Source organism: Columba livia, chromosome 17 (assembly GCF_036013475.1).
Source record: "Columba livia isolate bColLiv1 breed racing homer chromosome 17, bColLiv1.pat.W.v2, whole genome shotgun sequence".
NCBI lineage: Eukaryota > Metazoa > Chordata > Aves > Columbiformes > Columbidae > Columba > Columba livia.
Window position 1 is genome coordinate 5607316 of NC_088618.1, and position 21893 is coordinate 5629208.

A 21893-nucleotide genomic window follows, 5' to 3' on the forward strand; every position below is an offset into this window, starting at 1 on the left:
CTGTCAGTGGCTGCACACGCTGGGAGAAGGAAGACAGACGAGAACACACGTGTTAGCATGCAAAGTATTTGCAGCTCGTTAGTCATTTTGACTCGGACACAAACAACCATACGTTTGTGAATCACTGGACATCAAAAGTAAGAATATCATTTAAAGGGTAAGGGCTACAGCCAGGGTAATGCACTTCATTCTGTTTTATAACTATGAGATAGGTAAATAAATGGATGGAACCCTCCCTGCCCTGAAGCACAGACATGCTGAGCCTGTTCATTATGCCCAAATGCACAAAACACACACAAAATGGGTCGGATCTGCAAAGCGCTGGGCCCTGGCAGATCCCACAGAGCAGCATGTACACCAAATCTCTGAACACACCAACAAATAGTAAAGTGACCCTTCATAAGAGTCCCCTAGAACAGCCAAGAGCATTTATATTGAAAAAACTATTTATTTGTTTAACATAAAATATCTAGTGTGGAATTAAACTATCCAGTGTTGCATCAGTAACATAGGAACAAAAGGAGTATTTTACAACAAGCTTGATATACACAAAGTTTTTAAACATTAAAATGTATCCAGCTTAGAAACTGTACATTCAAACACAGGAAAACATTCAATGTTCTTTCGGCAAGCATTTAGGAATAATAAATCATTCCATCAAAGCACACTTGGAGAATTATTTGTCCCACAACAGCTTTGCACATTAATATATTGGACAGTTAGTAAATCTCTGAACCCCACTATTGTTTGCTCTTGATTTTAATTCAAAATTATCTCACTTTATTTTTTTAAATGCTATATTAATTCCTTCATCAGTGAAAAATACTCGACAGTGTGTAAAACAATCTTTGGAAGCTTATTATATACATCAACGGTGTTGCCATATTAACAAAATATGACTCGTGATTATTTATAGGCTATTGTGTATCAACCCGAACATTCTTCAGTTTTTCAGTGAACAATCCAAAAAGTCCTTGCGTTATTAATAACATGTTAAGACCTGCAAAACCTGAACTTCAGTTTCTCCTTCTTCCCTGGCTTCTCCGTCCAGCTGATCCAAAGCCCATGGACCATCCCTGGGAGCTTCTCCCGCACCCCGATCACGCTCCAGAGTGTGAAGATGCTTCAGCAGGACCCACCAATCCTGGCATTTATATCCTTAAATACATTTTCAATGCAGAATTCATAAAAAGTAAAAATGCCTTCATTTTTTTTTTTTTAATACTGTAAATGTCACAGGTTAAAACTGAACTACTCAACAGCAGCAAAAGGTTTTGCATTATCTATAAATCTTTACCTAGTAAATATTTTATCTGAAGTATAGGTATCTGCAAATTCAGGAGATCCATATGGTGCACTCTGAATGCCCGCTTTCCTTTCAAACTGTTGAATATTGACTCAAAACCATGAAGCGATATGTGAACATTAACGCTGGAAAAGCAGAAATTTAACGAAAGGAGCTTTAATAACAGACAAACTTGGCAGGGGGCTGGGAGGTGGAATCCTCTGGGCCACGGATGTCACACGCTTCGGATTCCTCCCCTCTACCGCAGGATTCCCCAGGGACCACCCGGGTTTGGGGTGTTCACTGTAAACACAGCTCACGGCAAAGCCACACGGCCAGGGACACGGAGCAGCTGGACGTGCCCCAGTCATGCGTGGACCAGCACGTTCCCAAGTGCCGTCACCAGTGGGAGGAAGCCCTCTTCCGCCACCAGAAGGGGACCGGTCCATCCGACACAAAGGCAAAGCAGGTCTTTCCAGCTCACCGGTCTCCTATCAGATGTAAACCCATCCAGGATCCACCATGGGGATCCCTGTCAGCTGAGCGGCTTTTTCCCCTTACTGGGACAAGTTTCCCTGTTTAGCCCAAATGCTCCCAGAGCCTTTCATTGCCATCACCACCATTGCGTGATGAGCAAAGGGACATTTTGGTGCCTTGTCAAACTTTGACTTTTCTCAGCAGGAGATCCCCACACACAGAATATCAATAACCTCTTAGGCCTTTTTTTACTAGTCTGAGTTTCCTCCATTTCTCTAAGGAATTACCCACTTCTCATTTTCCTTCAGTGCTATAAACAAACAGCCTAACACATCTCAGAGCGCTAGACTGCACTGCAGTGCTGTGAAACCCTCCGGGAAAGCTGGACCCCAGCTGTGCCGTTTGTTTTGCACCCAAACATGGACCCAGTCACCTGCTCCCGCCCCACAGAAAAAAGGGGCCTCTTTCCCAGAATACTTAAAATATCCTATTGTGCAAAACCTGGTTGCACATTAACCTGTGTTTACATGAGACAACCGACCACACGCTCTATAAAAATGTATTGCTTCCTGCAGCCTAGGGATTAGCATTTAGCCCATCTCACTTACATCTGCTTGTGTCCCCATAGTCTGGAATCCTGAAAATAAACGGAGACACAATGAGCCCCATCTCAGCTCCCTGATGCATTTTCTCTCTGCACATCCACAGACTCTGGAAACTGACTTCCTGCAAAGCCACAGATTTCTGACAAACGAGACAAACACCTGCACCTGAGTTCTCTGACAAGAGCAGGATCATCAGCCTTGATGAGCTACACCTGGGGGAGTGGAGCTCCTCATCTGAGGATAATTGCAGTTTGGCTCTTCTTAGGATTTTCGTTCCTTCATGACACGATGCCAGCTACATTCCTTTGTCACCAGGTTGATGCTACAGTCAAAGTACAATCAGCAGCTATCAAAAAGTCCTGCCCAGCTGTCAGGAGATCAGCTTCTCTATGGAGAAACTCCAAAGCAGCTCCATCCAGACTGCGACACGCAGCTCTTCAGACTGAGGCTTTTCTATCTTTGGCTATACCACCATGAGAACGTTCTTAGGCAAATGGAGCAGAAACGTACCCGGACCCAGGCAGAAAACCACGGCGTGTGTCTCCACGCACACAGGGACACCAGCACGGCTGAAGGAGTCTTCACCAAGCAGCAGACAGGGTGCTTGATGTTTCTGGCAATGTCAGAGGAGTCAAATCCTGCTTCAAACCATGAGGATTTACATTTCTTATGTAAAGTTCCATCTCTGCAACAAATACCACTACTCACTGACTCAAACTGCCTGCCTTGGGTGGGAGAAACACTCAGAAAATAGTTTCCAAGCAATCAGTGCCTGTCAGTTCTCCAGGAACAGAACCCATAGGCAAGGGAACTAGAAAGCATCGCTTGCTTTTCCGTTATCACATTTTGTTGTTGTTGATGGCTAAAAAGTGCAAGGCAGGCATCTAATTCATAAAACCTAGTCTGTAGTGTATGGAATCCACCGTGTGCTATGCCAGGTACACAATAAATATTAATCTTTAGTTTTTAGGCATCAAGAGTACATTATTTTAAGTACAGCTTATACTGAGTTGCATTCAGTTAGCTATTTGCTTGACACGGGACATTTTAAGCTGAAGAGCTGACCATGCAAGCACAACAGACTTAAGAAAAACCCTTCCTGCTAAACTTCAAACGACATCTGGATCAAATGCCTCTCAATACAGAAGTAAAGTTTTTATGAGTGTGAGCAAAGAGCAGCAGGGACACAATTGGCGTAGGTTCAACCCAAAAGTTCCTGCAGTTTGACACATGACAGTGGCAGTGATGGTATGGTCAGCTTCCTATGCTTCAGGGTTGGATTTTTATGAAAGAGAACTTGCTTATATCATTCATTCTTTCAGCAGGTTTTCATGTCCCATCATTCCTGTGAGCCAGAGTTTGACCTGGTGACTCCTGGGGAGTGAGATCCTTTCCCGACCATCTCCTGTCCCCACTCCCTGTGGCTGGACTCCTGTAAACCACGACCTTTTGTTTCGATGGGCAAGAAGCAGGAGGCCACCGCGGCCAGCAGGCAACATCCGCTGTAAACCACCAGTGTCAAATAGACTGAAGATTCCAACATCACCTGCAGAAAAAAAACGCAGAAAAAATGAACTAGTATCCCAGAAACAAACAGAAATATTAATGCAGTAGTAATTTTAATTGCAGTGTTGGAAAAAATGTTTCACATGCACTGCTGCATGCTTGCTTTCCCCAGTGATGACACATAATTCAACACTGACAAAAAATCTGGATTACGAGTGCCAGCCAGCCAGCAGCCTGCTGCTTGGTCATTTATCCCCTATCATATGGCAAGAGGGAAATTCAGAGGTGAACCAGAACTCAAGGAACAGGCAACACAACCCTCCTCCAGCACCTCATGCACAGATCACCCTTGGTTTGGCTCTTGCAGAAAAGAAAAGCAGATTTTCCGTCACCACCGTGTGCCTTGTGCCTCAGGAGAAGGGTTTTACCTGCGCGATGAAGGGGGTTATGAGCGCTCCCACTCTGGCCATTCCGCTGCACGTTCCCAGGCCCAAAGCTCGCGTGGCTGTTGGATAAACCTGTGAACAAAGCATCTGCCCATTAACCCCAGTGGGAAGTCCTCTTCCCTCCAGTCTCCTAAAGCAATGGAAACTAGTAACTGGTACTACAGCAAGTTCTGTTAGATAATGGCAATGAGATCATCAACTCATATCCGGGGTAAGGTCCATTGTGAAGAGGCCATAAAAATGAGTTTCCCACCATGTTCTTACTCCCCTTAAACATTCTCATTACAAAAACAACCTCCTTACCTCAGGAGTGTAAACATAAGCAGCCTGAAATCCTCCTGAAATAAAAGCTCTTGCAATGAAGAGCAGCACAGTAAGAACATTTCTGCGAGAATAAAAAGGAGAGCAGTGTTTGGGATTGTTTTGTACAGTGTGTTTGTTTAACTTGGAAGCAAGTGCAACAGAAATGCTAAATCGTTAGAATGATTTCCCCTTTTTTTTTTTAAATGAACCCGTTGCATTTTTTCTGGACTTTTAATATAATAATCATGCCAAATAACCTGCATTCCCAAAATCACATCAGGTTTCTAAGTGTATTCAGCTGTGGCCTATTGAAATGTTTTTTTCAAAAAAAAGAGGGAGGCAGAGCCAGGGCTTGGTTGTGAAGCACCGCCCTGGTACAGTCAGCCCGGGGAAATACAGGTCATGAACGGCAGAGAGCAGCACATGAGCCAGTTACCGAGGCTCAGGACATCAGATCTCATTTAAAAATTGTCCAACAGTTACCTCCTACCTCCTCCTCTCCTGCTTCTTTTAGTTTCCTTCCAAAATCTGTTGAGAAAACCTAACACCATCCTTAATTCCTTCTCCAGTTGAGCATAACCATCTTGTGGCTTTTCAAACCACCTCTTTCACTTCTCCTGCCATAACCAAGACAGAACATGGATGAATCAGATACGCCAGTCGTTCACCGTGTTTTACTTACCTTCCAACGCAGAGAAACAGCAGAAGACTGCAAAACGAGAAGACAAAAAAGGACAGGGCCATGGTTTTCTTGCGGCCTATCCGATCAATAATCCACAGTGTCACTAACACACCTGTACAAGGAGACAAGTTGGCTGTTGGGAACCGAGCAAAGGTGGAGGCTGCAGCAGCTGGCTTGTACCATTTTACTGATTATTGCAGCAGTTACCAGTATGAATGCTAAAAACATCTGTCTTATGTCTCACTGGAATGTTTTTTGTTCAGCTTCTGACCATTGCTTCCTGATAATATTCCTACTGCCAGATTTGAGGACTCTTTAGAACTTAGTATTTTCTTTCCATTGTGTTATTTATATGCTGTCATCCAACCATTTCTCACCTGCTCTTTGGTAAACAGACCACGCTCTGTATGTCTCATGTTAAGTTTTCTCTCTTATGCAATTTTTCCAGATCTTTTTAAAAGCGGACATACAGCAAGTGTAGGGATTCTTTGGGCACCAGAGTTGCCAGCGTCATATCCAAAGTATCCCTGTTATACTTTTTATTCCACCTTAGTATGTCTCAGGATCAAAAAGGTCCTTTCAGCTATAGCATCGGTCAAAGATCACATAATCTCTTTTCTTTCCGCTGCACACTGACATCCTCCCCCAAACCACAGTTAGGAAGGACAATCCTCCCAGTTAGCAGGGACTAAGTGTATTTACCAGTTAGAGACTTACAACTTTTCATCTGTTCAATAGCTTCTCTTTGAGCGTTTGTCCCTGAAGCTATAACCTAAGACAGTGAAAATAACTTCACCACTGCCTCACAGAATTATTTCGAATAGATTAATACTGAGAGATCATCTTCTACATCTGAAGAAGCAATGGCTATTACATACTAAGGATCTCACTCCTCCTGTGTCAAACTGTTCACTGAAATCCACTGAAATGGTCTGAAAATCGTGGCTGAGGCTGGACACAGAGCTTTGAGGAGCGAGTTCTCCATTGATTCACTCTACCCATGAACCTTTTAAAGCAGTTCTGAAAAGTCATTTATGGGTAAAAGTTCAAGTGATTCTGCTTCTTTAATTTAATTGTCACTCTTCCTCTGAATGCCTAATATGTTACTTGGACTGAATCCACAGTCAGATGGACCATTAGAGCTTCCCAAAGCAATTACTGGTGATTTTATCTGTAGTGATCACACAGGCAGTGAGGAGAGCTACAGCGACTGTGTGCACTGCATTTATCACGTAGTCCAAGCAAGGAGCTCCAGTGCTGCAGGAAAGATGTTGGTTTTAGGCCAGAAATAAGAGCCAATTCCATTGCTCATATCAGAGCCCATCCCAGTCACACGGGGCCACTGATGCTTCTTTTTGCCACTCACCTGGGAATTCTGACAAGGTTGTCCAGAGCAGGTCAGTGTAGTCTTCCTCGGTCAGATACTCACAGGTCAGGCTGCACTTTGCTTTAACTTCTTTCCTTCTACTGGATACTATAGGAGGAAAAATAAAATAAAATAAAATAAAAATATATATTTTATATATATGTGAAGAAATCTCTTCTCTGCCCACCTTCCTTTACTCCTGCAATATCTTTATCACTATTACTGCTGAAACAGATGGAAGGGATGTACCGAAAAGACACTGCGGCACAGCAGGTACATTGTACCTGGGAGACACAGCTGAAACCAAGCAGTTTATAATCCTATTTGTGGCAGGATGTTTTAACCTCCGCAACCAGCGCTACCAGAATGAAAACTTACACTTCCTTAGCAGCTGTACAGGCTTAGATATTTTTCAGTCCAGGGCTCATGACAGTGAACAGAATTAACATCAATAATTCAGTTTCTCCCTACATAAATCAGGATACTAACGCTTCATCTGTACTTTGAGAAGACTGAATGATACTGTGTCTTTGTAAAAACAAGTATTTTTAAAGGCCACATGCTCCTTTGCTGAGGCTAACCAGAGTCAGAGCCCTCAAACAGCTCATACACTGTTGTAGAAGCTTGGGATCAGGTCGACTCCCAGTATAACCCATCCTCTTTCTATAACTTTCCAACTATCAGACAGTTTTCACAAATTACAAGTGTTCTGAATACAATAATGCGCCCCCTGGGGAATCACAGTTTTCAAGCCTCTTAATGTGGTCAAAGCACCTTTTTTTTTTCTTTTTTTACACAAAAATCTGCAACAAAAAGGGCAATGGATTCCCACCGTTATCTTTTTCTCAGCAGGTCTTCACATCTTGAGAACCTGGGAGCTCCACAGCAGCAGCAGTTATCTCTATCTCAGAACTAATTAGGCCTGTCAGATCTGGGAACTTACATTTATTCAATCACTTTTTTCTCAAGAAGAACAGACACTTTTTCTAACAGGTCTCCCTTGAAAGTTGTCTTGCTGTTTTACATTTTGGGCTCAGAGCCACTGCAGGATCTCTCTGCATTGTGCGGCAGATGAGAAACAGTCTATCAAAAATGTTTAAAATATAATAAATAACCCTTTAAGTGGATGCCTTAAAATTCAGGCTGGCAGTCACTGTCCTTTTCAAACTAACAGCAGAAGAGGATCTAATAAAAGATATTCCACCACTTAACAGAGTATATTTAAAAAGAAAAGATGGACTAGTACTCACTGCTGCAGACGTCTCCTGCTTGGAAGAACTCTGTAGTTAATAAAACTAACCCGTAATATGAAAAAGCATTGGAAAACCTACAAGGAAGAAAATGAGAGAGGATGTCTCAGCTGGTCAAACCTATAGTAAACAAGATGAATCAAAACTGAACCCATTGCATGAGGACTTTCACTAAGTGCTACCTCAAAGCTATTTTCTATCAGCATTTACAAAATGAAAGGGCAATTAGATTGAGAATGCCAGGGATTGGGTGGTTTAATAAATTATAAACCAATACAGGTTGGGGTTGTGGTTTGGACTTTTTGAGGAGGAGGAAGTCGCTGTATTTTAGTGATAATATAAAATACCTCCATTAAAACCCATTTATAATTGCGCTGGCACTGAGTCGCTTATATCTCCTCTTACCATATAAACCAGAGTAACAATGTGGTCCATCTAAAATGGGGTGTAAAAAGGTCCCTCATTTTTCCTCGGTCCTCCTGTTGGAAACAAGCAGAAGTCAGATGCTCAGGGCTCTCACTGCTCCGGGGCAGAGTGGCAAGGGATAAAACAACACACAGTACTGCGGACTCTGCCTCAGGATGAGAAACTACTCCTCACTGTGAGAGAGGCATATATCACAATCTCTCATTTTTTTTTTATTACTGGTTGAGACATTAAAATTAAACTTAACATTGATTAATTGCTTAGAAAAATACACATGAATGTAGCACAGTTTAAATGTATGCCACCCTATTAAAGTTCCTGTTACCTATACATACCTGTCTGGAAATAATCAATTTTCCCAAAGGCATTGGAGCTCCATTCTCTGTTGCTATCCGCTTTAACGTGGCAATTGCTTTTTCTTGATTTCCCGATAATACATCATACCTGGCACTTTCTGGCAGCCACTAGGAGAGCAAAGCAGAGCACATGCACAATGATGTCGAAAATACACCACCACACATTTCTCAGTGGGTCTACAGTGGGCAACCCCAGTGACTCCAGCAGACTGCGACCATAGGAAAGGATTACAGAAATAACCCTTAACAATCCACAGAAACATCTTTCTGCCCAATGTCAAACTCCTTGTTAGGCTCTCAGAAACTGCACAAACCCTATTTTCACCATCAAGTCAGAGCTTCACTCTAAAATCTTTCCATTCTGTTGCCTTACTTTTATTCTGGAGAACTGTCATGCATTTTTGCAGGTTCTTTCCATTAGACCTTCTCAGTAGGAAAGGCAAAGCATCCAGGGCAGATAACAAGATGCTCTAGGCATTCCAAAATTTGCATTTTTAAGCTCCATTTAAAAACAGGCATGTTAATACCTGTATAACTTGAGGTATTCCTGAAAACCCGTCGGTGACTAAGGAATAATAAGAGCTGCTAAACAACCTGACAAGGACATGTATCTTTGAGAAGACTGAGTGATTGACAAATATATTAGCTAATAGTGCCCTGAAGCTCAGGTTTAACTCACATATGTCTTATTTTAGAATCTGACCTGCACTATGCAGATTTTACCCCGGATTTGGGTGGATTTTTTATGTGGTCAGTAGTGATAAAAGTTACGATTTTGGCCAAAAATTCCTAAAGAGCAACCAGGGAAATAACAACAGCTTTTAATACAATGTTGATTCCACTGAGCTCAGTTGAAACAAAGTCATTAAACTGGAGAGATTTCCAGGCCTGATTTGGTTTCGCAAAATTCCAGCCCACCATTGTCCTCCAGCAAATACAGTCACATAAACACAGCTCACTGGAATATTTTCACTAGTACCCTGTTGAATCAACAGCATTTTTGTCATGATTTCAAATGTTTCCACAGAGAGCTCAAAACTGTCCCGATTTCCTTTGATCGGGTTACGGAATCAGGTAGAGAAGCGGTAGATGGATTCTTTGAAAGAATACCTACAAAGCACAGGACAGCGAAGAGCAAAAGTGGGAGGGCAGAAAGAATGAGAAGCCACCGCCAGCCAAGAGTGGGCATCACCAACACCGCGAGAAGGACCTCAAACACAGTCCCAATGGCCCAAAAAACCTGCCAAGGGGAAAAGAAACAGTCACAAATGAGAACAAGAGTGTTCTTGAGGCCTCCGGCTTTGTGACATTCCAAGACGGGCTCTCTTGGGACAGCTGGAGAGAGAAATGCCAGAGACAATTCAAATATGCACCACTGTATGGAAACAGAGTCCAGACATTTTAAGGGGATTTGTTTAAATGATACACGCACTAAAATGTTTAGTTCTGAAAATCTACCATTGACTTTCTCTAGGCACTCATCTTTAATGTAGGTAGGTTCTCATACGGAATAGACTCATCGCATGGTGTTTCTTAAGCAAAAATAATATTAATATATCTGTTTATGAGTATTATTCTCAGCTATCACCATGAGACTTATGGTATTTGTTTTCCTTACCAAAACCAAGCTACCAAAGCCACAGAATTTGGTCTGTAGCTGAAGAAGGAATTGTTACTTTTTTATCAAATAATGGAGCTGGCATCCCCTTGCACATCCTGCCCATCCAGGATTATTCTCCTTTAGATTACAAATCCCCTTAGCTCATTATTTAACGCTCAGTATATATTTCTAACCCAGGCCTGCTCAGAGGCAGTCAAACTGTGGCAGAACAGAAGTGACACAGAAAGGAGTAATTCATCTGCTGAACTCTATTTAAGAAAGATTAATCAACTGAACGCAGGACCAGCCAGCAGTTACCTTAGATCTGGTTTTGCACTGAGAAGCTGTTTCAGTTTGGTGAGGTTTTCCACAAGGATGCTCCTTCCAAGCTGATGCAGATAAGCAACAGTCCTGTTCTCTGACCCTTCAACCATCCATTAAAGGGCGGCAAATTTTGCCTCAAAGTATTTATAGGACAAAATTCTACTCTCTGTGACTTTGATACATTTGGATTGACTGCGGGGAGCTGAATTTAGCCCTGCATTTACTGAACAGTCCGTTCTCCACCACCCATTACTGAGTTATAGATTAATTTCACCATGAAATTAGGTGGCACTCAAATACCCCCCGTCCTAACAGCAGGAACTCTGGCAACACTGGATGCAAGTGAATTTGCAAAAAGGCAAATTTAGCAAGAGTGAAGCATCACCCCAGCACATTATGCTGCTTCTGGACTGAGCTACTTAGTACTGGTGTAGGGGGAAATGTCAGCTCCACACTCACTTGAGCAATCGAGATTCGCCTGCAGCTCTGTGTGAGACTTCTACTCAGTATGACTGAAAGGATGGAAGCAACAGCAGAATTTCTCCCTCTAGGGAGCAGTATGCATAGCTACGCTGCTCACCTCTATTAATAAAATGCATTTTGCTCTGGCTTTCATTGGAAGGAATTCAGCATATAAGGTTACCCTGTGAAGAGTGAACATTGAGAAAAATGTCATGTTAGCACATTGAGAAAAATGCCACGTTAGCACAATGAGAAAGGTTCAAACATTTCATTTGCCTTTTATGAAAGTTGCCAAACCCACAGTAGTAACACAAAAATGCAAACCCGTTCCCAGCCCAGAGTCAGCAAGACTGGGGGCACTGGTTCAGACACCCCTTTTTACATCAGAATAAACCCCCTTGACTTCATCGTTGCAATGGAGGACAGAATTTCTCTGTTCATGTGATTTTGTAACCCTGTAGTTGTTAGCTAAATGCAGCTGTTCTCGATGCATATGTGTTCACAATCCTGCTCTGCTCTGACACAGGGATTACATTTGTTATTTGCAGTGGTTCACCAGCAATCAAGACAAACTCTTTCTGGGTAAAGTATCTCTTCAGGGCTTTACAGCTGGCTCAGAGAATTCCACATCAGTCTGCTCTGCCAGGTTTCAGTTCTCCAAGAGCCGAATACTTTCGAGGTCTGTTCCTGTTACTGGTATAAAATATTTTGCATGCTTTTCTTGTGGGAATTCAAAAAGAAATCATCTAACCCTGCAGAGTCTTTGTTTCATGGCTGTGCCAAAGAGCAGTGGTACAGCTTCTCTGTGAGTATTTCCTGCGGATGAATGCAGGGCCAGCAGCCAGTCAAGGCTCCCTCGTCTTCTTCAAACCGCCTGGTAAGACTTGTCGTTCTTCGCTCCTCCTCTGTTTGCATTTCATTGCCTCATCCTGCTTCTGCCGCTTGAACCCCTCAGGCTTTCTTTCATGTTCATGACAAAACTCCCACTAAGTTAACAAACGGTGGATTGATCTCTGAGTAGCTTCCCAGAACTTGGTTCATTGAAGTACCAAGTTGCACACAATACTATATTAAATCAGTGACTAAGAGAGGAAGTAAAATCACGTAATGAAATGTAGAGTGGTCCCCTATACATTTCAGCAGAAACCAGGAGCTGATTAATGATGTACCAAATGGTTTCCTTAAGAGAATAGTCCATATCTTTGCAAGTCAGGATGCTGGCACTGTGAATGAATAGTCGTACTCAGCGTTAGATAATATCACACAGAAAATTCCTGGAGGAGGCCACAGCTCCTCAGGTGCAGCTCCTCCATACACATAGATAGAGGGATATCTGCTTTAGTCAGTTAATTGATTATTGCTGGATGCTTTCTTTTTAATAGCACCTTTCACAAAAATCTCTCTCTCATACCCGTTATAGAATACAATACTTCAATTATAGAGATACCCACGTCATTCCATTGAAACTCAGCTACTCATAGCCAAAGTTACGCAGACTATTTATGGATATTAGGAAGGAGCTGCTTTTCCTGCTTCATACATATTTACTCCTCTGCCAAAGGAATCACTATTCTAGTTGGAACAAGAAACAGACTCAGCAGCAATGGAATCCACTCTGAGTTCCGTAACCGGCTCGTCTTTGTCTCTAAGTCACGCAGCCTTTGTGCATTATCCGCCCCGTCAAACGGCGCCAGCTGTGCTGTGGCTGTTCCACTGGGCTCTGCAGAACATCATTAGTGTGTTTGCAGGATGAGGCATTATTAACTCTGATGCTTTGACTTTGTTGTTCTCCCGCCTCTTTCCAGTTGTGCTCACTTGGAACCTCACGGCAGAAACTGCCTCGCTGTTGGTCAATACACAGCAGGCTACGGGCTTTCCTGTTTTACATACACAATATGCATCTATGCAGCTTCTGAAGACAGGCAGGAGGGCAGTAAAAGAAGATTAATAATAATGTGATGTTCCGTCTCAGCTCTGAATCTTTTATAATATCTGGGAATGGCAATAGAAAAGACGGGATATTGACTTGCCTTGTGAAGAAGTCTAAGAGCCGTCAATCAAAGTTAGAGTCTGATTAGTCCAAAATAGCACCTCCATGGGGCAAAATATCCATTATTAATAAGGATAAAAGACTCCACAGAGAGAATCGTTATACTCTTCCCTTTACATTTATAATTAAAAGCTTACAGCAGAGTTATTTATTCCAGGTGAAAATCTAGAGATCCTCCTCTTCAGTGAATGGAATGACATGATAACAGAGAAATATCCCAACGCTGCCTTCTTCTTAGAAATGTATCTGAGCCACCAAGGTATCTTCAGTGCTCCAGGTCTGGGCTGTGTGGTTTTGGAATTCTAACTTGGGTTCAGACGTGAAAGTTTAGGCTCTGACTGAACAATAATCTGCAGTTCTACAAACACGAGGAGTCAGGGCTCAGCTCTACCTCTAAATTCTCGTGTTTACATCATGACTGTCTTGCAACAAGACTGTGTTGTCCCTTATAGACTCTGCCAACACAATCTAGCAACACAGCGTTTAGGCACATCTACAAAATGCTGTCTGTTGTGGTTTATCCACTTCAGTGGGACAACTGAACAGAAGCATGTCTTCAATTTGACATAAGCATTTTTTAAAAGTAAACAGAAAAGAGAAAGCTTAGACTTGTGAATATTTACTTACGACTGAGGCACTCCTCCGATCCCAAAGCCCACCAGGCCCCTCAGCACCAAGATCCAGCTGTACACTGGTGCAAAACCACTCAGGATCCCATAATAGAGCGTCCACAACACGCTGATCTTCAGGCCCTATATTGAACAAACAAGGACCAGGAAAAGAATTTCTGCTGTAATACAAATTAACAAAACATAAAGTAGAGTTTCAATTTCCAGGTTTTTTTCATGGGAGGTCAATTCTGGCTCTGCTTAATTCTACTTAATACATGTGGACTATGACATTTGTGAACATCATGCACTGAAACATCCACACTGTAGAAATATTAGAATATATTCTAGTAGGAGCTGCAGACTTACTGTTTTCCTCCCGTACTGATCTGAAATGTTTCCCCAGAGAGTGGAGCTGGACATCATTCCCACAAACACCACCTGTGAAACACCAGAAAAATGTCTTCCCCTTAACAAGAAGATAAGTGAAGATTTCCGTGTGACAGCAAAGAGGGAACAACTTCACAGTGAAAGCAGAAAAACTCAGCTCTAGCAATAGAGGGAAATGTCCAGGTGTCCTGGGTATAATCCCTTTGCACTAGAGACTGTTAAAAACAACTACTCATATAGTGGGATTTTTCAAAAGTCACTAACTTCACTTCCATTGACTTGATGTGATTTTAACTGATTTAAATCTACTGAGCATTTTGACCAATTTACTCAACACCACAAATAGCATCAAAAGCTAAAGGAAAAAAGAAACACAGGAGTTGAAGTGCATGCCCTACAACAGTGGCATATGCTGAGAAAAGGGTCCCAAAACGAGTTTTCTTATCCCAAAGGCATTGTCTGTTTCCAACATCACATCACAGCACCACCCTTTGAGGTGGGATTAGAAGAGCTCTGCTTGCAAAGATCACTGGATGATCCACCTTGAGAAGCGACTGCTTGCTCTCTCAGCTCCCAGTCTATGTACAAGCATGATTAAATGTGGTGAGGGAGAAAGATTTTCCAGAAAGACAGTAAAAAATTACCAATTCTTTTTTTGCAATTAGTCAAATAGTTTGAATTTTAGGATGAGTTTGAGTCAATTCATGCATTTCCCTGGAAATTACATGAAACTTTAAAGCTGAAATTTGCACAATTTCCTCAGTTTTCACTTAATTCCATTTCTTCAAGCTCTGGCTTTTAAAAAAGGCTCCTATATTCTTCCAAGCCAAAGGCAATCTGCAGATTTAACTTTGGGATATAAAGCATAATGTCTGAACAACAACGAGTGGAAAAACCTTATAGAATACAGGATCTGTTGGTTATTTTTCCTACCGATGTGAGCAATGCAACCTGCCAGCTTGGTAATCGCCACTCACAATGAAGCTGAGGAGCTAGGATACTTAAAATCATCATTTCCATAGCATCTGCCATCTAGAAGGGTAGAAAAGAAACAAAAGTAAACAACCGCCTGAAAATCGCTGAGATTCTCTAACTGATGATCATGCAATTGACCTTGATAACAATTACTTGCCCATGCTAATCCAGTAATAACAGACAGCTTCCACTGGAACTTTCCAAATCCAATGGCTTCCACCGCATCTTCCACCATGAAAGTATCTGGAAAGAAAACAATTCTAGCGCAGAAGCGTATTCCCTTCCTAGTAAGAGCCACCCCTTGAGACCGCATTTTCTGTGAATGCAATTACTGATTAACTGGGTCACCTATTGAGATCTGAAATATATAACAGGGATCTACTTAGCTTTTAGACAGCTCCTACTCAGGAAAATCTCTACATTCTTCAGGAATTGTGCTAAAACCAAAATAATTCTAAATATTCCTAGAATATTTTCCCCACGGAGAAGTAAATCAGTGTAGCACCAATGACTCCAAGGCACGTTCAACCTGTTACTCCTGGGAGTGACTCCAGCAGCCACTGAATTGCAGCTGCCTCTGGTGAGAAGTGCACGAGCTGTTCAACAGCACAAAGCGAGTGATGGGACGTGCAGAAGAATATTTATTGCATGGAGAGTAATTTATTTGAATCAAAAATTTGTCCAAGACACATGTATCTTAAGACATATTTTGTTTAAAATCCTGATGGTTCTTGTTTGCCACACATTGTAATGACCCCATTATTTCGTTCTATCTGAAGAAGCTGATATCTCTCAACTTCCTTTGCTCAAATACAAAATGAAATATACCACAAAAAGCACACATGAATATTCAAGCTGTTTAAATAAATTTAAGTCTCAAGGTTTTAACACTTCTAGCAGTTTAAAAAGTACATTTGCCACAGAAAAGCTTAATCTAGTTAGGAGATGGACACCCCCACAAAGCAAAAGACAAAAACACAAACCAAAAGGAAACCATCCAAAATCCAACTGATAAAACAAACAGAGACGCAACAAGGCCTCAGTGTGTGACTTGAACGCAGGCATTTGATGCGATGGCACTAACGCTCAGCACACTGGGGTGTTGCATCACTTGCACTTTTTTGGGTGATATGCCAACTGAAATTCTACGTTTATCTGCAGACTTGCACTGATGCACTTTTTCCTTCTTTTACCCAGTGATTTTTAAGTTCTCTGAAAGCAGCGTATTCAGCCTGGTTGCAACACCACTGAAATGAAGAGGCCAAAACTTTCTCCTGATGGGAAAACAAGAAACCTACTACTCACCATCAGTTGGGTTGGCAAATTCTTTTGGCACTGCAGCTCCATCCTCCAGCTCGACAGGCTCTAGCTCTGTCCGAACACCCTCAATCTGAATTTCGTGTTCTCCTGAAATGACATCCTCATCTGACCTGGAACTTTCCCCGGTGCGGCGAAACTTGACCACCCTAAGAATACAGAAAAGGGAATTAATATTTTGGTGGATCTTTTCAAGGTTGAAGCTCTGCTTAATTTTCAAGTCCTCTTTGGGCAAACAGCAGCCAGGTTTCTCCACATCCTTCTGTTCCTGTAGGAAAATCCCAAATTCAACTTTCCACGTTGCTGATTTGTGTCTTAGCAGACACAGAAGTCCTGAAATTTGTCAGATTTGTAGACATTGTTCAGTGAAGTAGGATTAATAAGATAATTCAGTGAATGTATTGATTTTTTCCCATCACGGTGAAGATTCTGTGACTATAGATAAGATTGCTTTAATCTCTTGTCTTAAACAGAAGTATTTACTATTGTATAATTAATTAAATAACCCATATTTTAAGAAACTACTTGATTTCCTATACTGGGTTAATCTTTACATTTTTTGACTCTCTCAGGTAATGATGTGGGATGGAATAAGAAAGTGAATCAAAGGATATGTCTTTTCCCCTCAGGTTCAAGCCAGGACTGCAGAGGGTTCCTGCCTGCCTGGTACAGCCCTGGCACGTCAGACGATGATGGTCACGAGTGTCATGCTCACAACTCTCTGTATTTTATATCATTCATGGCACTAGGTGAGAAAAAATGGTCTCATCTCTGCAGCAAGGCCACAGAGAACAAGACATGAAAACTGAACTTTGTTAAATCGACAGTACTTCCACATTTCAGTTACCGGGATTTTGTGCAATGCTTCATGTACATAGAGAAGCTCCATTTTCCATCAATTAAGTTTCCCGTGAGCAACAATTTTGAACCAGATCTACCGTCTTTAATGTAACAGACTCCTCCAGGTTCTTTCACTTTACCTGCAACATCAGTGTAACTTTTTCACCTTGGCAACTGATAATTTCTTGGATTTCTGTGAAATAGTTATTTGGAATGAGTTCAGATTAGTCTTGCTACTACCTCTCCTGACTTCCAACACCTGAACATTTTAATTGTACAAAGAAAATTAGCAGAGAGCCTCTTGAGTTGCAGTTTAAGACTCTGGTTTAAGGGTCAGCAGAACAAAACTGTCGGCACCCTCGCCAGCTGCAGCTGCAGCAAACTGCCGGGAGCGCCTGACATTTCTAAGGGTGAACTGAAAGACTTTTCACATTTGGCAAGACCTCAACTCTTATTTTCTCTGACAAGTGCTGCTGATGTAACCTGGAGAGAGGCAGAAGTACAGGGACCGTTTTGCAAGGTTATTCCTCATCTGCTTTGCAGACTGTTGAGATGTTTGGGGATGATTTTTTTCAGGTAAACAGGGCATTCCAGGCTCCGTATGGGGCAAATATTCCTTGTACTGCAACTGGAATCTGCAGCTGGAAACTGGAAGCTTTTCTCTGGCCTTTCTGTTTTGGCAAACAAACAAGAGAGTCACAAATTTTGTTTTCTAAGATAACATTTGAAGATGTGAAGCACAACAACACAGAACAAACCCCAGGCCTCTCTGAAACGACTGCAGTGAAACTGGGGTTTATCCCACAGTCTGATTTGGGGTATGCAGAGAATCCTTCACTCAGCTCTAAGAGAAGACAAACAGAACAACAAAACTCAGGTTCAGGTTCATATTTAGTTCGACTGACAAACTTAACTTTACATTCTCTTAATCTGATTGGTTTTTTTAACCTATCTTGGTTTGAATTTTCCTTTGCTGACCGTATAGGAAAAACACAAATAATTATTACTCTTGCATTGAAATTGTCACTGAAGATATGATCCTCATAGGACCTACAAAATATTAACATATACTCTTAGCAAGCACTGAAATTTGTATGCCCAAGAGATGACTTTTTATTACAAAGGGTAATTGATACCAAAGTACCGTTCACTTCTTAGTTGCAAAAGCTTTAGAGGCACATGGTTTAGCTACACAGGAAGTAAACTTTTATATTTGCATTTTTTTAAAGGAAGACTCTGGCTGTAACTTCAGTAGTGTGGTGCAAAGTTCATTGAAGTATATGGGCAGCTCTTTCCCTGATTTCAGGAGGAAAAGGCAGCGACTGATCCGACAACTGTAAATACTTCAGTGGCATCTGAGTAGAGAGCTACCTGGCCACATTCCCCACCACAGGAAATAAAAGAATATGTTTATCACTTAGGAACCTATAAAACAAATTGACACAAATGAAGAAAAAACCACACAGTGATATTTACTGTTCCGTACTTGCAAAATTGTTCACGGCTGAGGCACCTCAGAGAGCTGCATTTGTCTGTAAGATCCCCCAGCACCAAATATGTCTAATAACACCTACATTGCAAGGTACCTTAGAACATTTTTCTGTGTTTTGTTTAAAATATATATATATATATTTGGGAAAAAATGGCCTAATAAAATCATGTCTTATTTTACTTATTGACAAGCTGAATGCATCCAAAGTAAGTATTTTAAAATAACCGGAGTTCATGTCCATTTCCCCAACTTATTAGAAATGTTATGGGACAGTTTGCTCTGTCATTGGCACGAGCTGGTTAATATTTAAGATCAACTTTAAGCGTGTATTCCCTACCTTGGGGAGTCAATGATTTATAAATAGGAATATGTTTCAAAGCACCTGACAATGGAGCATGAGGAGAAATGCGCTTGTTTTTAAATGGAACATTTTGCATTCATTAAAAGGAAATACTGGTGTTAAAAGGCAGCAATGCTTTTATCACCTTTTTGCACAGATCCAGCGACCACATCCCGAGAGCAAAGAGTTCCTCCCCAATACCAGCATTTACCTTGTGCAGCAACGTTTGCTTCTCCAAAACATACAGTTTGCAAATACCGGCGGTACTCACTGCAAACACACCTTTGCAAAAAAAGGTCCTGATCCGCAATGGGTTCGTGGCATGCGGGAGGAAGGGGAGGAAGACGCCTTCCCTAGCACAGCGTTATTTACAGATGCAATCCACCTTGCTAATGCAATAGTAACGCTTCCTCTCCAAAAAAATCTTTTGGCACTTCCTCGGTTTTATTCCACCCCTCCTTATTTCTACCACCATCAAGTTCATGCAAAAAAAAAAGAAAATATTATACATATATATATATATAGAGAGAGAGAGAGTGAATTTATGTAAGAAATGGAGCCGTGCGTGCCCCCAGGATGCTGAAGCCAGGCAGATGCACAAGGAAAATGGCCTGCGCTTCCCGGGCCTAGGACACTGCCCGGCATCCCCCCAAACCCGCGGCGTTCCCGAGCCCCCCGCGCCCCCGGCCGCGACTCACGGCAGCTGCCGGAGCTGGAACAAATCCTCCTCCATGGCCGCGCTGCGGCGGGGCCGCCGCTCGCATCGCTCCGCGCCGGGATGGCCGGGGGCGGGCGGGAGCGGCGGGGCTGGACAGCGCCGGGGCCCGGGCAGCGCCGGGAGCGAGCGGAACGGACGGAACGAACGGAACGGAGCGGGGCGGAACGGAACGGCTCGGCTCTACTAGGCACAGCTCGGCTCGGCTCTGTTAGGCACGGCTGGGCTCAGCTCAGCTCGGCTCTATTAGGCACAGCTCGGCTTGACTACTAGGCACAGCTTGGCTCAGCTCGGCTGGACTATTCGGCATGACTCGGCTCAGCTCAGCTTAGCTTGACTATTAGGCACGGCTCAGCTTGGCTCGACTCTATTAGGCACGGCTTGACTCAGCTTGGCTCGGCTACCAGGCACAGCTCGGCTCAGCACAGCTCGGCTCAACTCTATGGGGCACAGCTTGGCTCAGCTCAACTTTTAGGCACAGCTTGGCTCAGCTCAGCTTTGCTCATCTTGGCTCAGCTCGGCTTGACTCTATTAGGCATGGCCTGGCTCTGCTTGGCTTCGCTTAGCATGGCTTATCTCTATTAGGCATGGCTCAGCTCAGCTTGACTCTACTAGGCACAGCTTGGCTCAGCTCAGCTTGACTATTAGGTATGGTTCAACTCAGCTCAGCTTGACTCTACTAGGCAGGGCTCAGCACAGCTCAGCTTGACTATTAGGTATGCCTTGGCTCAGCTCGGCTCAACTCTATTCAGCATGGCTTGCCACAGTTCAGCTTTACTCTATTAGGCATAGTTTGGCTCAGCCCAGCTTGACTCTATTAGGCACAGCCTGGCTCAGCTTGGCTTCACTTAGCACGGCTCATCTCTATTAGGCATGGATCAACTTGGCTCTATTGGGCATGTCTCAGCTCAGCTGTATTAGGCACAACTAGGCTCAGTTCAGCTTGACACTATTAGGCATAGCTCGGCTCAGCTTGGCTTCGCTCAGCTCAACTCTATTAAGCACAGCTCGGGTCAGCTCGGCTTTGCTCAGCACGGCTCAGCTTGGCTCTATTAGGCATGGCTTGGCACAGCTCAGCTCAACTGCCCTTCCTGTCACCGCTCTGGGGGTGCCACCCTGGGGCACACCGGGCTCAGCTCCTGTGCCACCGTCTGTCCTCGTCCCCCTGGGGTTCACTGTCTGAGGAGCCTCCACGGGCAGGGTGCAGCCTCGGGAATGTCACCGACAGGAGAAAATGATGGAGACATCCCCAGGGAAGGCCAAGCCAAGGAGGTTTGGGTGCCCCTGCTCCCAGGGTGAGAACAAAGGCCCAGGAGGGTGTTGGTCTCTTTTCCCAGGTAACAAGCAACAGGATGAGGGGAAACGGCCTCAAGTTGTGCCAGGGGAGGTTGAGGTTGGATCTTGGGAACAATTTCCTCCTGGAAAGGGCTGTTGGGCATTGGAACAGGCTGCCCAGGGCAGTGGTGAAAGACACACTGTCACCCTGGCACATTCCTCCCCGTAGGCCTTCTCCTTCAGTTCGAATAAACAGCTTGTTTGTGCATATTCCTGCATCTACAGGAGAATCCTTTGCAGAGAAAGTCCTGTCGGAGAAAATAAGGGGGAAATAAATGCTAGGAAGATGACTAGGAGACATTTGATGTGATTAAAATTTAAAATACATTTGACAAATTGGAGAAATGGCCTGAAATCATCAAGACAATGTCAAGTGAAGACAGGTGAAAAGTGCGACAGTGAGGAAGAAGAATTAAGTTGAACAAATTCAGGTCATAGTTCAATACTTCCGATGATCCAAGAAGTCTGCTCTGTTTCACAGGGTAAAATACTGCAAATAAAGTCAGTACAACTGGAGGATTTACTGACTGATACTTCCAGAGCAGATCAGTCATTATGGACCTTTGAGAGGTCCCAGCAGAGCAGCCTCTTGGAGTTCCAGGATGAGGTTTATCCACAGAACATTCACAGAGACTCTGGGTTGCTTCTTCCAAAAGCCTTCTAGAAAATGACATTTTTTGAGTAGAGTTTTAGCTTATACATTAATTGCATAAGCAACAACTTTTTAGAATATTTTTTTAATA

The 21893-nt window shown here is 43.0% G+C and overlaps 1 protein-coding gene across 3 annotated transcripts; it reads right to left on the reverse strand.

Annotated features, from left to right (window-relative positions):
* Positions 1-428: 428 nt before the first annotated feature.
* SVOP (SV2 related protein) lies at positions 429-19969 on the reverse strand. 3 transcript variants are annotated; one of them, XM_065033581.1, is made up of 16 exons: positions 19383-19565; positions 16417-16577; positions 15269-15354; positions 15070-15168; positions 14116-14187; positions 13766-13890; positions 11207-11270; positions 9817-9942; positions 8682-8810; positions 8326-8399; positions 7921-7997; positions 6671-6778; positions 5305-5416; positions 4623-4704; positions 4302-4391; positions 429-3913 (listed from the first exon to the last, which is right to left on the reverse strand). In XM_065033581.1, the coding sequence occupies exons 3-16, from the start codon at positions 15344-15346 to the stop codon at positions 3707-3709; spliced, it is 1443 nt and encodes a 480-aa protein (XP_064889653.1). In that variant the 5' UTR covers positions 15347-15354; positions 16417-16577; positions 19383-19565; the 3' UTR covers positions 429-3706. The 3 variants fall into 3 exon arrangements, with proteins under 3 accessions (XP_064889653.1, XP_064889652.1, XP_064889651.1); XM_065033579.1 differs by lacking the exon at positions 19383-19565 and adding an exon at positions 19799-19969 and having other exon boundaries at positions 1208-3913; XM_065033580.1 differs by lacking the exons at positions 9817-9942; positions 19383-19565 and adding an exon at positions 19799-19969.
* Between the last annotated feature and the right edge of the window lie 1924 nt (positions 19970-21893).

Bases quoted from the DNA above. Each gene is read 5' to 3' on its own strand.
- SVOP (XM_065033579.1), bottom strand. From the start codon at position 19,833: ATGGAGGAGGATTTGTTCCAGCTCCGGCAGCTGCC. The intron at 13,891-14,115 runs GTAAGTCTGCAG...TGTTCAATATAG, and splicing joins ATCAGTACGGGAGGAAAACA to GGCCTGAAGATCAGCGTGTT. The intron at 6,779-7,920 runs GTGAGTACTAGT...TTCCTCCTATAG, and splicing joins AGCAGGAGACGTCTGCAGCA to TATCCAGTAGAAGGAAAGAA.